Source organism: Micromesistius poutassou (genome assembly GCF_964030765.1).
Source record: "Micromesistius poutassou genome assembly, chromosome: 12".
Taxonomy (NCBI): Eukaryota; Metazoa; Chordata; class Actinopteri; order Gadiformes; family Gadidae; genus Micromesistius; species Micromesistius poutassou.
The window spans coordinates 17,991,581-18,004,105 of record NC_140282.1 but is presented as its reverse complement, the minus strand read 5'-3'; the positions used below and the strand labels follow the sequence as shown (position 1 = coordinate 18,004,105).

The 12,525-nt window shown below is 38.4% G+C and overlaps 2 protein-coding genes across 3 annotated transcripts; both read right to left on the bottom strand.

The window, feature by feature from the left end:
* Positions 1-741: 741 nt before the first annotated feature.
* Positions 742-1,781, bottom strand: clec3a (C-type lectin domain family 3, member A; the record flags this gene model as incomplete). Of its 2 annotated transcripts, none has more annotated exons than XM_084475799.1 (3): positions 742-1,139; positions 1,510-1,596; positions 1,673-1,781. In XM_084475799.1, the coding sequence occupies 3 exons, from the start codon at positions 1,779-1,781 to the stop codon at positions 742-744; spliced, it is 594 nt and encodes a 197-aa protein (XP_084331925.1). The 2 variants fall into 2 exon arrangements, with proteins under 2 accessions (XP_084331925.1, XP_084331926.1); XM_084475800.1 differs by having other exon boundaries at positions 1,510-1,590.
* Positions 1,782-5,897: 4,116 nt separating this feature from the next.
* On the bottom strand, positions 5,898-12,103 carry vat1l (vesicle amine transport 1-like; the record flags this gene model as incomplete). Its single annotated transcript, XM_084476309.1, has 9 exons — positions 5,898-5,996; positions 6,267-6,350; positions 8,330-8,524; positions 8,645-8,700; positions 8,891-8,994; positions 10,197-10,339; positions 10,891-11,106; positions 11,269-11,398; positions 11,877-12,103. The coding sequence occupies 9 exons, from the start codon at positions 12,101-12,103 to the stop codon at positions 5,898-5,900; spliced, it is 1,254 nt and encodes a 417-aa protein (XP_084332435.1).
* Between the last annotated feature and the right edge of the window lie 422 nt (positions 12,104-12,525).

Here is a 12,525-nt window from a genome sequence, read left to right as displayed (position 1 = left end):
AGACATATTTTCTGACGCTAGAGGTCAGTATACGTAAATCTCGAATCGAATAGTCTACCTGAATTGCAACATTAAAACAAATCCCAATGGTGTGAGGTATTTGGGCTTAGTTATTAAGAAGGTTCCTATTTTGGTTCAGAATATACAATTATACAAATTGTGAAACCCAATAAATACGTAGAATGTATATGCTATTATCACTGCACAGTTTATAAATGAGCAGAAATCTTAATTTAGATAAACCATGGTTGACATTGAAAAATAAAATAAATCAAATAATTGTGTGAAAGTATTTATTTATCGAATTTATTTATTTGGCATATGTTAATTCTTCTTGGCAAACTTGAGGTGACTTTTCATTCATTAGACACATTCCAGATGTATCCTAGCCATCATACTGAGACAGTACAGTATTCTCCTTCTTACGCCTTACTTGTACCTTTTTTATCAGAACACAATGGATATACAGTATATGTATCAAACGGCTGCTATATATTCATGCCCACAGTTGCATTGCATACTTTGCTCTGATCATTTATGTTTATTTATACATTACACATCATAAACAAGTATAGCAAAAACCAGGTTAATTGTGAGATAACAACTGTAGGCAAATAAGTATGGAAATTTTGGGAAAGCTGCAATGGATAATTGAAAGAGAATGCCTGTTTTTAATAATGACCAGCACAAATGACCTTCAGGGTCAACAACCATCCAGGTCCCTTCCACAGCAATAGTAATTTATGGAATAATATATTCGCAAATATATTTTTTCTGGCTGCGGCAGACCTCATCATACCACTTTCCTTGTGCAGCCACGGACAGAACAACACAGCTCTCCCTCTTGGTACCCGTGGGCTGCTTCTTGGAGCGGTCCCAGTTCCAGTAGCTGATGGGCACACTGTTGACATCAACATACTGGCCCTCTTTCACAATGTCAGCCACTCCAATCCAAAAGTCCTTGGAACCCGGCGCACTCCGCTTTGCATAGTCTTTCAGCTCGTTGTTTTCGTTCACGTCCCGCGGCGTCGCCAGGGTGCCCCCCTGTGCGATGCAGTCTTCGTTTGCTTCGTGGTAGTGCTTTGGTTCCTCGATTGTGAGATAGCACTTTCCGACCGCTTTGATCCCTCGCAGGCAAACTGAGGAGCGCAAAGCAAAGGCCTTTATGAGTCACATTCAATGGCTGATGATTATAAACCACTTCATACTATAACCATGTGAAGGCCTTTATCAGATACACTGCAATAAATGTAGTGTTCTCACTCCCTCAAAGATGAGGCAGGGCCTTACATCATGAGCCTGAACTAACTTGGTCTGTTGCGACACAATGACCTTGTGTGCAGTGGTATGGTTTTAAAAATGAATCACCTCATTGTTGAGTTACCTCAGCCTTGCTAAATAACTGAAATGTACTAAAACACGTACAAACACTTTCATAAAATAGTGGTGTTCATCAACAATATTAACAATAGAAAATGTAAGTAGTTTTTTTTAAGTGTATGTCAATACCTGTCTGCAAAGCCTGCATTTCCTTTAAGGAGTTGACCTCTTGCCAGAGCTTTTCTAACTGGGATTTGACGTCGTCATCCTCTGCAGCTACATGAAATGGTACAACATCGTTAAAATAATATCCATGAAATACCTTACCACGTGTGCAAGATCGATGAGTTACCTGTCTGTTTACCTGGCACAGCCTTCCTGGTGCGAGACGGGCGGCAAGATGTTTCTTGGACCAAGGAAACACAAAGCACTAGAAAGACAGAGAGGGCCAGGCGCACCATGTTTAAGGCCACTTGATCACACTATTAGCCGCACGACACGTATACTGTCAACGGGGACCAGGTATACCAGTGGACGGTGCCTTATATACAGACCCTCTCTGTGTCCTTTAGTGTTCCATTTCTATTGGCTCAAATTATGTTAGGGTCCTTCCAAACATCAGGAAGAGGAGGGGGTTCATTACGGGTGGAGGGATCAACAACGACGTCCCTGTCTCGAAGCCATTCATAAATATTTGCCTGGGACACGGTGCGCGAAGCAGTTTCTCTTTCATTTCATAAACAAGCAGTAAATTCATGGTGTGCTTCACCGTTAGAATGTTCTGTATGAGTAAATAGGTGTGTTGCTGTAGTAGATTTAGATCATTTTACCTTCTCGTGATAAATTTAGACTAACGTAGAGAACACACATAATAAATGTACAGTAATAGAAACGGGTCAGCAATTCATGAACTGTACAGTGGGTTCTGAGATGTGTACCTTGGTGCAAATGTGTTGTGAATATCACAACATAATAATATAATAATGTATAATAACTAATAACAATATTGACATTTTTCCTGGTTGTGTGAAAATAGTAGAAAATAGTAAAATATTACTATTTCATAGTCGGATTGATTGTGTCTAAACGTAGGGCTTCTCTAAAAATACAGACTGAAACAAGAAAGGTATTTTTAGAGTGTGATATTGCAGACCAGTGGAGCAGGGGATCTGTGTGGGAAAACGTTCTGGCAAATGGACAGAACCTGAAAGAAAAGGGATTAAAAAAATAAAACTTATGGTCAATGCCCACACGTGTAATAAACAGTGACCATTTGAATATATTATACATAATTGTAGAAAATCATCTCATTATTATGTTGAGATCATGAGAATTTAATTATTTTCATACAGTAACGGTGATGGCAGTGCTAGAAATGTATCATGCAATATGGATTGCCACAATAAACAAAGACATTGCTATTTACTTCATAAGCAATATACCTGTTCCACAGAGGTATCATTGTAGGACAATCACAGTTGTCCCTCATAACACTTATACTCACAATTATTAGTCTGCTCTTTTTATGTACCAGGGCACGGGTAGGAGGAAAAGTTTTATTATGTGAAAACGCAGAAGTCTTGTGCGTTTGGGCCGACCGTCCAGACAGATCTGGCATTTTCGGTGCCCGAAAACACACTTTTTTGAAACCAGGTCCCAGGGTGAAAAAGAAAATAAACGGCCCAATGCGTTTTCGTGGGGACGCCTGATACGCAAACTATGACGTCATTGCCCCCCTACCAGCTGGGCAACGTTAGAGTTCCGTCAAAAATGTTTTGTTTGATTTGATTTGTATTATTTTTGTAGCTTTAAATACAGACCCTTGGTAAATTTAATTACTAACTGTACATCAAAAAGTATTTTCTGCTCAAGCTACAAGGTTTAACAACTGCTTTCTCCTCCTCGACTGCATGTTTGTATAGAGCGCGTAGACTTGATGTGCATGCTCCGCCTTGTCGTCTTCTTTTTTTGTGGAGAACCAGCTCCACATAGTGGCCTTGAATATGTACTACAGCGTTTCTACAGCTAGAAAGCGTTTTTGCAATGAGTCCATCTTTACAGAGAAATTCCTGAAACGCTGAAAAGGAAAACGGAGGGGAAAAGAAAGTAAGGCTACTACTCGTGCACTGGTACATATAAGGAGCATTTGTGTCATGAGGCACACCTGTGTTTGTCCTACTGTAAAAATGGTATATCTATGCTTTCATGGCCCTCTGCTCCTTTCAAAGTATATGTTACACTTTAAATTATGGACATGGTTGTGATGGAGATGCCATCACACCCGTGATTTCATTACAATTCATTTTGAGTATAAATTTAAATGTAAAACAAACTTTGTTGCTTGGCAATAATTTTATGTTGCTGTGTCTCTAGTTTGTGAAATCTTATTAGGTTGTCTATAGCAACCGTTACAGTTACCGTTATATGACAGCATTAAGAAACTAGAGGCCGTGGTTTACATTGATTTTAGAGCAGCTAGGGGGCGTTGTTAGGCCCAAGCAGAGCGGACATCGCTGATATCTCAGTCATGTTACCCTACAAGCTGAAACCTTTCCAGTAATGTCATTGGTCTGGTTCTATGACGCGTGAAACAAATCCCAAGGCTCCCATGAAGAGGTGTGTCCGATATGGATTCGAAGATGGACAATTGAATATGACAAAAATCTTACATTAGATCAATGTGTGCATTTTTATTGTATTATAATATAGTAAAATAAGATATTCTATATGCATTTCATGTGAACAAGGTTAATATGAGTACATCTAATGATTTTGCGACAATATACTTTTTTAAATATATTTTATTTTTCAAAACAAGTAACATGTAAATCCTATTCCAAAAATGTTTTACTTTACATTGAACTTTCTTCATTTCAATGGCTTGCCATTTGAAGAAATGTTTTGTATAGTCGTATGGCACTTTAAGTACGAGGCACTGACAGGTAAACAAATACTAGTGTCCATTAAAAGTATGTTTAATGGATACCATAGTAACAGTAATGAAACTGCGCTTCTTGACAACAAGGATTACGCATTGATAATCCCACAGCAATACCTTTACTGAACATTGAACTAGATTCAGTTAAACTACTATTCATTCCAACAGAAAGCATGTGCCATATTATGGCCCTTGAATACGAGGCACCAGCAGGTAAACATAAAATTGCACATACACACAAACACACCATTTCAATTTGGGCTCCATGCATTATGTACAATAACATCGCTCCAACCCATTATAATACCTAGTGTTAAGAACATAAATGTAGACACAAGACAGTCCTTAAAGTGGCAGACAACAACTTAAAAATAACCATAACATATCACACAGGAATGTATACTACACACCTCAAAATATCTTTTTATATGAAAAAGTTAAAAAGTAAATGAATATACACCTCAAAATCAGCTAATAAACTCAGTTTTGGAAAGGCTAAATGGTGTGGGCTGAATCTCCCCCTAACTGTTTTGTGTAGATGTAATTGCTCAAAGTCTGAAACTGTCAATCAAAGTGCTAACTTAAGTGCTGAGTTAAAGTTGACAATAGAGCAGTGTCATTTCACAAAAAAAGGTATCAGTTTAACGTCAGCGCAGGCATATGTTTCAACTACATAATACAGCCATATACCAGAAGTAAGCACAAACACATTTTTGGGTGCAAATATATGTAAAATAACTCCATTGAATGATTAAATCTTTTGGGCTATATCTTGGTATTGACGTAATAATAGGTAACCGAATTTGACCCTAAGGGAGCAAATGTTAAATTTCCTAAAATAATTAAAAGTGAATCAGATATTTTTATCACTTTAAGATCAATTGTAAGCCAAATAATGTTTAAATGTGATGTAATTACTCGCTAGTCTTTCAAACCCATTACTGGTTCACAGTCTTGGTCCAGAAATCTATAAAATTCTTGCTAGAAATTTTATGGCAGCAAAATACATGTATATATTCAAATCTGGCATGTACTTAATTATTAATAAGCATATTTCCAAATACTACCACATTCTGGTTCAACACTACATATATATGAAAAAAGCACTTGGCGTCCCACTTTGAATATACGACAATACAGCTGTGAACTCTGGGAAAATATATATACTAATTTTCTGGCGCATTCGAGTTATGATTCACTTCCATGGGTCTGCACACATCCCCATAACACAACTCTGTGTACAACAAGTAGACAAGCCAGTAAGATGGTATTTGTTTCCTTCCAATAAAACATTTTTGTATCCCTATTCAAGTCTTTCAAAAACCTTATCCCCACCTGCCAGGGGTGGTTGTTTCCAAGCAACTACGTGGATGAATGCAAACAAAATCGAATTACCTGACTAGCTTCACACATCACTTAAGGGTGGCACCGACTGTTGAATTAACAATCGTGACTACCCTAACGTTTACCTTTACTCCAGTGATCCAATGACCTGAAAACCTACAACAGACACGTGTACATGCACGCACACATTGAAACAAATCCATACACATGCACACACACAGCAAGGTCTATGTTAAGTTTCCTTCTGATCTCCAGGGTGAGAGCGTGTAGAACCATATTTTGCAGTATATCTGGCTTACTGAATGAAAGGCATGCGCTCCTTATTGTCATTGTCTCCTTCAGGATCTTCCTCTTCCTCGCCAGCCTCGCTAGTCTCTGTGCTGTCACTTGCCATCTTGTAGTCAAGTAGAATGAAAATCAAACATTTTGTTATAGTGAAGCATTTACAATGTTTAGTGTAGCATTTAGAATTTTATGATGTAACAGTAAATCTGAATTGGAATGATCTGCGTTGTTACCATGCAGCATTAAGGTAAATGTCAAATGATTTGTTACTATAAATCTTTGAAATTATGTTTTAAAAGCAGAAAGTGTTCCCCTGACTGTACCAATTACAAAAAATAAAGAATACAATATCTATGATAATGAAATTAACATATGTTACCAAAGGTGTAGGAGACTTCTCAATGTCCAGTATTAGTTTTCCTACATTTCCTCTGTCATGGATTCTTTGCATGGCCTCTTTCACCTGAATGTAAAACATAACAAACGTTACATTTTTCCTTCAAACATGCTTTTTAAACATTCAGTGCACACTCATAGCAAATATCTAACTTACATTGTTTTCTTTGTTTAACCTGAAATGTCTGTGACATTCCCCAAAGTAAATCTAAGTGGTAGCATTTTAATAAGCTTGATATCTATTCAATTAAATGTTAAGCCAAGGACATTTGCAGAACAAAAATATGTTATATGCACAACTCTTGACAATCAAACTCAGTGTTCATTCAATATATTTTATTCAAACATTGAAATTTATTATTTGGGGCATCTACGTGCATGTAAGAAAAACGTATTTCTAGAAGCAACAACAAAATTCCCTTTAAATTGACCTCAAAAGGGGGCAATAAAGCATGTATTATTTGATCCATTTCCCTACTGAATGTGCCACTCTAAGGGATAACACAGACACATGTTCAGTTAAGTTTTTGGCTTGGCTACCCAAGCTAATCAGAAAGTAGGGGAAGGCTTGCCAAAGAAATGCCTGCCAGGTCTCCTTGGCAAAATATGAACTTCAAGAACTCAAGAACTCCTCATTTCATGAGGAGATGCTGACCAGATTGTGAACGATTTCTTGGATTCATCACATTTAGAGAAAAATATTCTTGCGTGAATGCTAAATCAGGTCTTAAGGGTCAAACTATTTCTGGATCTTACTTGTGTGTTCATGCTCAGTACAGAATGCCCAGTTCCAAACAAATATGCATGAAACAGCCTTGCTCGATAAAAACTGATGAAATGCACAAGATTATTTTGAGAATTATGAAAAGGTGGCGTTCTTCCTCCTCAAAACTTGAGAAAGTGAATACACATAGTATTACACATACATAATGTTACTTAACCTTACATTTCTCTGGGGAAATTAATGTTAATAGTGATTTACCAAATTACACTCAATGCTTATTCTTCTCATGGAAGCTCATAAGGATGTAACAAGGTAGTTAGTTAAGGTTCACTTTTCCCAAAATGTTACAGAGGATTCCATGTATTGCATTCCTATCACCGAGAAACAAATGATTGTAGGGGCTTGTTTGGAAGCTATTGTTGTATAAGCATTAATTTGCTTAATGAAATGGTGCGAACAAAGGCCAGAGCATAAATAGGTCAGGCACAGTTCAATGCGCTAAGTCGACCATACAATATTTGTCTTTGTCTTATTTTCATCTCAAATGAGGTTGTATCAACCTTTGGCACTATAATTGATGCGTATTGCATTTGTTTCACTTGTATCAGCATGTGGAGCTCACAATTTGGAATAAATCAGGATGAATCTGCATGCAGCTATTTCAATCGGACACATACTCTCTTAAACATTTCTTCCGAATCCAAACACACAAGTGAAGGTAGGCCAGTACCCCTGGTGCACTGAGCCACTGTGTTTTAATGAGATTCCTAATGGGCACCGGTTCCAGCCAGTGCCCTGAAGCTGCTGCCAAGTTACCAAGCGAGGAGGGAAGAGAGGGGAGGCATACATTTCAAAAAAATAAAAGCGGTTCAAAAAATAAACCTTTTTCATTGATATATCTTATTTGCCTCTGCATCTGCCCACAAAGCACAGTCTTGCACATCCAGAAGGCACTGGGGTCTACGTTGTGTTGTGGCAGACATTGTGCCTTTTTTACGCGGCCTGTTGTGAAAGAATTTTGTTCAAAGGAAGATATAGCCCACACACCTTCTGTGGGTAAATGTCAGCCACAGAGAGCAGCTGACAACGTCTCATAAAAGCTGTGGCGAACCAAACAGACTTCCCCTCATTCAATAGTGTTTACAAAACTCCAGTTCCCAAAAAACGGCATGTTTCTGCTGTGCCGCCGTCTGATTATTATCCACCCCCCCCCCTCGCCCCTCAATTTAGTTCACAACTTCAAAGTTCAAATCCCATCACTTGGCCTGGCAGTTAAATATCATCTGGAGGGGGGGCGTGTTGGGGGGGGGGGCGGGACTTACCTCCTCCAGGGCCCAGAGTGAGTCAACGACTGGCTTGATCCTCCCTTGACTGTAAAGGGACAACAGTTTGTCCATCACCGTCTTCACTCGCACACAGCCACCCTGTTTGAAGAGGAGGTTGAGGAGGGAGAATCCGGCAATCACTTTGTTCTCCTCGTAGAGTTTGAACGGGTTCACCTTCTCCACTTGCCACCACTGCAGAGACCAGACGCACACACAAACTATTATTTTATATCTTAGACGGTCATTTTTGTCTTCTATGTCTTCTGTGATCGCTTTATTCGATGGGCTGTGTCGCAGCTATAACTCACTCACAGATTTTGCGATGCTGAAAAAACTCTTTGTTTCGCCTGTGACCATGTTTGATGCACCTGAAAAGACAGACATTGTGACTTTAGCAAAATGAGCGAATATCACTTGGAAGAAGAAGGGCATGAGCAAAATGTATTTGTGCTTTAAGGTCTTTGTTTACATTCCTGTTGTCCCTGAAAACAGACACAAATCATTTATGGTTATAATTAATCAGAACGTAATGAGCAAAAATGAATAAAAGGTCCAAACCATAGAGGACGTATGCTCCAAGAGGCTTGAGCAGAGCAAGGCCTTTCGCAGTGTGCTCGCCACTAAGACAGTCCAAAACAATGTCAACACCCTCCGGTGAAATCCTTCAAACACAACGACATTAAATGAATGGCATGGTCTTAACATTTCATCATATTCAGTTGCATGGACATAGCAGAATTTATACAACAGTGGTAGAAGGTATTTTATTTGAAGTTATATCTGTTTCACAATTGAATGATACAAACGTAAGATGTGCAATCCATTGATTGGCACTGGTTAATATGTGAATATAATGTGTATATGAGATGAAATATCTCAGGGGTTGTATGATGATTTTATGATGATAAACCTAACGATATGTGTGAAATAAAAAACAACCAAATCTAATGCCTAATGTCTAATGTCTTCATGTCTTCATTAAATCCATTGAGGTAAAACATATTCACACAAACAGTGTTACCCTAACCATCTTAACTCAATTAGATGAACTAAATATACTGAGTAATTTGAATAGCATAAGATAGATAAAACCTCTTAAGGATAAAATATTGTTAAACTATATACTCAAATGTGAAGGAATGAGGTTTGATGAAAAAGTGTTTCATTTGTATCTTCCCACCATGTATCCTTTCAGGACACCTATTTAGCTAGAGTAGTCTAGCTCTGGTATGCTGGCTATGCTATGGCTATGCTGTGGCTATGCTCATGATCCTGAGAAGTGGGCAAAAAAGACCACACCATCTGACAATATGCTGTTGTGTTTATAGAGCATAAAAATGTTGATCATATTACAACGATACTGAAACCTTCCTCACTGCAAAGATAACAAAATATCTTATTTGTAAAGCAATTGCTTGCCTCTACGCAGATCAATGTAATATGTTTTTAATTTAATAAAGATGAATCCGACATCCACACATTATTGGTTCTGCTGGGCTGCGTAGGCTACCAGTAGGTATGAGCCACCACCCTGCATTGTTGGTGCTCTCAGAGAAGAGCCATGTGTTGCCATGGGTACAAAAGCCATAAAAGATGGAATAAGGCAATGTGTGACATTAGCATTTATACAACACCCTGTTCATTCAGCGTGGCCTATTATTTGATTAAATTCTATGGAGGAACAGTGTGTATGTATGTGTATAACAGAATTTAATGGTCAAAAATCAAGCAACTACAAAAATTCTGTAATTTAGCACGGTAACGATGGCCATTGTTAAAAAATTATAAATATTTCAGAAATAATTCAGAAAGCTTCAATCAATGAGTTAGAATAACCTTCCCAGTAGACAGTTCCCATTCTTACTTTTTCACTTCTTGTACATAATCCGCATTTCTGTCAAATATGTGGGTGACTGAGTCTCTGATGGCTACATGTTTGGAACATGAGGCAATTCCAAACACAGTGACATTGGGCACACTGGAGCAGAGCTGAGCTACTGCTTGACCCTGAAACAGCAATTTAAATGGTTATTAGTCACTAAACGACAACCGAGGGAATGATTGAGGGAAATGGTAGGCTCTGAAGCCCACGGCATGCACAAAAACACAAACAGAATAGCTACATTGCAAATGATGTCCATGAGCTTTTGACCATCTCTGCATGTTTTGTATCATAAAGAGATGTCCGTCTTGCTTGTTACAAACATGTGATGTGTTGTATACAATGCCAGCAACAGATTTTGATTACCAGCCACTATCTTTAAATGCAGTTGCCAAAAATGCATATTTGTATGCAACTTTGTTTTTACAATTGCATAAATGCGTTGTGAATGTCTTAATCTTTAGGCAAATTATTCACACACACTGGTCTCCTACAGAATAACTTGTAAATCATTCTCTCAGATATAAAATCTGGATCAATGAAAAGTTTGAAAGCTACATAACACTGGAGTTTACAGTAGTTCTTATGCCAATTTTGTTGTTATTCTACATTAGGAATAACATAATAACATAGCACATTTTCCTTCAACCCCCTGTGAGTAAGTAGGCTTACTTACCACACTACCTCCAGCTGAATGGACCAACACGGACATTCCTTCTCTAAGATTTGCAACTTCAAAGAGCATCATATAAGCAGCTACATAGTTCAATGAGAAGGCTGCAGCCTCTTGAAAACTCATTTTGTCTGGCATCTTGTAGACATAGTCCACTGGAGTGCAAACCACCTCTGCCCAGGCATTGTAACACACAAATGCCATCACTCTGTCCCCTATCTGCAACAGAAATGATAGTTGAAATAGTTATAACCGCCTTTACTATAAAGATTGGAGGAGAGGAATATAAAGATGAGAGGAATGGTGCAATACAAATATTTAATTCGAGGGAATACAGGTTTTTTCTGTGCAGACATATGTATCTCAAACATTGTCACTTACTTCAAATCCATGGGTGTTTTCACCAATGGACTCAACTATCCCAGAACATTCGAATCCGGGTATTAGAGGAGGTTTTGGTGGACTGTCAATATTCCCCTGGCGAACCATCAGGTCCAAGAAGTTCAAACCACTAAAGTCATATTGAATGAATGAAAAAGGCGTTGGAACGATGATATTTATATGTACAGTCACAATCATTCCATTTTTTTTTTTTTTTCTTTTCTTTTCGAGATTGCTTACGAGCTTCCACATGTTTGGAATTGTAGGCTATCTTTCTTGTGAGACAAAAGTTTTAAATTCAAAAGTTAATTACACAAATTTATAGTAATAACAAACGCATTGAAAAAAGATAACGCACTGAAAAGTGCAAAACGTTAATTCAGCCTTTTGCCAATAGTTTATTCTGATTTTCCACAAGAATTTGTGGAAACCTGTTGCTTTTAAAACAATTGCGCATTCCGCTTCAATTGGACAACAATGACGCACGTTGGTCTGGCATAATGCACATTTATGAGACACAGGGATGTAGTCTAATTGACCACTCCTTGTAAACCCGCAACCATTTAACACGAGCGTTTACTGTGAGAAATCAAACAAGCCATATTTACCATGCCTTAACGCGGATCTTCACCTCACCATGCTGAGGCTCTGGCATGGTCTTCTTGGTCACCCTGAGTTTGTTGAGACCTCCGAAGCCTGCTAATATCACCGCTCGCATCTCTTTAGGGTCAATGGAAGATGCAACGTTTTCGGCCTCTATGACAAAATTCCTTTCGATCATATGTTCAGTTTCTTCCTCTGCGATGTCCGCCGAATCTATAGTAACGTCAGCCATGTCGGTGACCGAGGATCCACAGGTTCTCTGTTCTCCTATTCTCCTCCGAACTGGTGCGCAGTATATGCAGAGTGTAGAGTGAGGTAGCTGCTAAATGCTGCAAGGCGAAGACAGTGCTTTTCTTACCCAGGATGACCAGACATTTCTCTCACTCTCTGCACTGGACATCAAATGGCTTATCTGTATTGTACACGGACTACTTCAATAATGATCTCCCTGTATAGGGTGCGTTATAGGCTAACAATTATTCCTTCTAAACGTCCAGCATGAATTGGAAATAATTGTTGAACCAATCGCATCTAGTGCAATGCACACCACCTACAGGTATATTTTATAACAACATTATGATAGGGCTACTTGCAACATCTTGCCAAATGCTTTAAAATGTTTAAGCCATGATTATCTTTGTTTAAAAATATATA